Source organism: Perkinsus marinus, assembly GCF_000006405.1.
Source record: "Perkinsus marinus ATCC 50983 genomic scaffold scf_1104296952136, whole genome shotgun sequence".
Classification (NCBI taxonomy): Eukaryota; Perkinsozoa; order Perkinsida; family Perkinsidae; genus Perkinsus; species Perkinsus marinus.
The window spans coordinates 95,435-98,527 of record NW_003208996.1 but is presented as its reverse complement, the minus strand read 5'-3'; the positions used below and the strand labels follow the sequence as shown (position 1 = coordinate 98,527).

Genomic DNA, 3,093 nt, shown 5'->3' with positions numbered 1-3,093 from the left:
TCATATTTTACTCTTTTTCGCCTATTTTTCCGCACGTTTTCCCACTACGCAGTGTAATAGAATAGAAATTTCGGAGCATCCTGATTTCGTCCAAGTAGACGAATACCAGCTGATTGCACAAACTATCAAGAAAATACAACGAGGAAGACAAATTTTCACGAAATGAATATTAGTGGAAACCGAATCATACGCGTATCCGAAATGTATATGAGAACCTCTACGAAAGTGCTCTTGACATACCACAATTTCAACAAAAATAATTTGAGAAGTAGTAGCCTATTACCAACACTAGCCTCGCAGTCAGTGGACATGGTTAATGTACTTTTAGGGGCGGACCAGAGGCCCAGTCGGGCCAAGACAGCGCTTTCGTTAACCCTCTTGGAGGCCGCTAGGCATACAAGTACTGTATGGAAGGGAGAGGCATCGGTGTTGAGGTCGTATACCTGAGGATAGAATCGAACCCACGACCTCTCGGATGGAAAACAAAGGCTATAACTACTATACCAATTTATCGGTATAAACACACCCTATGATGGGCGAAGATGGACTAGTGAATCAAAGGAGTTTTGGTACTATAAAAGTGACGGGAAATATGTGACCAGTACTTGTATGGTTTGACTACTTATCACGCCAACAGTGATGGAGGAATATATGATCGCTTTCCTCAGCTGAGCTGTGAAGTTTCCCCGAAAATCACATACGAATACGGGTAGAAGAGAACAGAAACCACTGAGAAATCCCCCAAATTTTTCCAAGCGTTTTCATATAGTCACCAACACATGTAGTTGACCATGTGCAACTCCTCCTCCTCCGGAATGCGCTCAAAGGGAGTACAAAGCACGAACCCCGGTCGGTCCAAGCAAACACGATACGTAACGTAGTAATTTTCCCATAGTGAACTGTGAAAAAACCTTCCCTATGAACGTACACCACGGCTGATCGTTTTTCCCATAAGGCATTTGAAATCTATACAAGATGCAGGTTAAATCGAAGAGTGTTGGAGAATATGTTAGGTTTCCTCACTAAGCTGCAATGTAAGGAAAAAGTGTATGAAAACCAACGAGGAATTGCCAAAATTTTATCAGAATTTTCACATTGTCACCACCACATGTAGTTGACCATGCACTCACTGGAATCAAATCTCCGACAAAAAATCATACTAAAATGCGTTTCAGCAATCGATGGAGTTAATTTTATAATAATATGGAAGTTTCAATTCCGTGAAAAAAGGTGATATTATTCGCGGTGATATGCAGTAGTCGTGAAATATGTTTTTCATATCACTAGGGTGGTGAAACTCCATGTGAAAAACGCGATATTCGCGGTGTTATGCAGTAGTCGTGAAATAGGTTTTTCATATCACTAGGGTGGTGAAACTCCAATGAAGGAATGTGTACGAGTACTACCATGCATTTAAGATCGAGAGAATCAGAATTCTCAGTGGTATCATAAGCAGCTCCCTCCTCATCGAGTTTGGCTAATATATCATCGTGTGTGACCAACACATGGTGATGACTGGTAGTTGACGCTGTTGAGGACGTTGGGCTCATACAAGAAACAGACATAAACAAACTACTCTATGGAAGGGGTGTCCCGTCGTGCAGTGTTGGAGTTGGAATATATGTAAACGCTTTCCTCAGCTACTGAGCTCAGGAGTTTCCTATACAGTGTTGGAGTAGGAATATATGTTAGCTTTCCTCAGCTACTGAGCTCAGGAGTTTCCTCCTATACAGTGTTGGAGTTGGAATATATGTCCGCTTTCCTCAGCTACTGGCCTCAGGAGTTTCCTCACTGATTATAGCAATTCGGGTAGGAGTGTACAGAAACCGATGAGAATTTCCCAAAAATTTCCTCGGAATTTCCATATTGTCACCAACACATGTAGTTACAGATGTGCATATTCTCCCACACGGTGTTCGCCTAATATCAGTAGGTTTCATATAAGTCTCCTGATCGCTTCCAGACTTAGATTTCACGGGTGTAAAACTCGATCCTGGGACTGCGCTTGAAACTCAGATCTCTAGTCAACACTCCGTATATACTGAAAGCTGTTGAGATTGGTGATCAAGACGCTTGCATGGACATGATTTCGATGCAAGAGGACAGACGATTGTAGTTTGTGATAATACACAATCGTTATGCTACCTTGGCTAAGTCAATTCAATTGTTTTTTTTGAGAAGTGTAATGAAATCTCGCTACGCCCCCGAGATGTGGGGACCATCTGAGAAACGGCTTATAGGAGAGCTCGGGTTTAGGAACACGCTTGATGCTAGGCTGAGGTGGCAGTTCAGAGTTTTCTCTGTGTGCGGCGAACGACGTCAAGCTGCTTGACACTGGAAGTAATGACTTGACACCGTTACAAAGGGAGTAATCATTCGGATAGGCGGTAGTTCAGGGGGGAGTGGTATGAATTTATGGAGACAACGGGCAGCGCTGATACGAGATGCTGGAGTATTACCGCCGAGTGATGTGGAGAATTTCGAGTGATTTGCTCTTGTTGTAACATGGTCAAATGACACGTTGTGGTTTCTGTGGAATAAGCCTGTTGATTTTCGGCAGTTTGGGAGACGGACGTTGACGAGTCAATAGCATACGTCCATCGCATCATAAACTCGTCGTATTCAGAAGCTAGGTTGCTATCAAGTTAGATTTCGACGGTAAACGAGGTGATGAGTAACTCTGAGTTACTCAAGTTGACCATTTATAGCTGTTGGTTGTTCATTTTCCGTATTATGTTCAAGTCCTTCACAGAGAGCGATATCTCCACGCAGAATCAAGCAAAATCATCAGTGGCTCGCGGAGTAAAGTCCGATGTCGTTGAGAACTACCCCCGAATGGAAGAATGCGCTCCTGGGCTCTTCCCAAAGAAAGCTCAGAATGTTCTGGTGAAGTGGTAAGATATGGGCTATAACTCGATTATCTTGAGCGTTGGAGAGCGTTTTTTGTGGAGACAGAATTATACACGTTTGACGTGGTAGATTATACGAGTCACAAGTGAAACGTTCATCAACCTTAACCAAACAAACAGCGTCAGGGAGCGTAACACAATGCAGTTGTAGTTGAATTAAAATAGTGTATATTATGTCCAGTAC

The 3,093-nt window shown here is 42.9% G+C and overlaps 2 protein-coding genes across 2 annotated transcripts in view; one reads left to right on the top strand and one right to left on the bottom strand.

Moving 5' to 3' along the window:
• Pmar_PMAR024154 (hypothetical protein) overlaps nucleotides 1–1,568 on the bottom strand; it is a gene marked incomplete at its 3' end in the record, with an annotated part of 3,374 nt that extends 1,806 nt beyond the window's left edge. The window contains exons 1-2 of the mRNA XM_002777268.1: nucleotides 1,407–1,568; nucleotides 284–443 (exon numbers count right to left, since the gene is read on the bottom strand). Of these exons, the coding sequence (XP_002777314.1) occupies nucleotides 284–443; nucleotides 1,407–1,565 (319 nt within the window). The 5' untranslated portion in view covers nucleotides 1,566–1,568. The remainder of the gene's footprint in view (nucleotides 1–283; nucleotides 444–1,406) is intronic.
• Nucleotides 1,569–2,733: 1,165 nt separating this feature from the next.
• The window catches only part of Pmar_PMAR024153 (translation machinery-associated protein, putative), a gene marked incomplete at both ends in the record, with an annotated part of 2,572 nt that continues 2,212 nt past the window's right edge, over nucleotides 2,734–3,093 (top strand). The window contains one exon of the mRNA XM_002777267.1: nucleotides 2,734–2,894. Within this exon, the coding sequence (XP_002777313.1) occupies nucleotides 2,734–2,894 (161 nt within the window). The remainder of the gene's footprint in view (nucleotides 2,895–3,093) is intronic.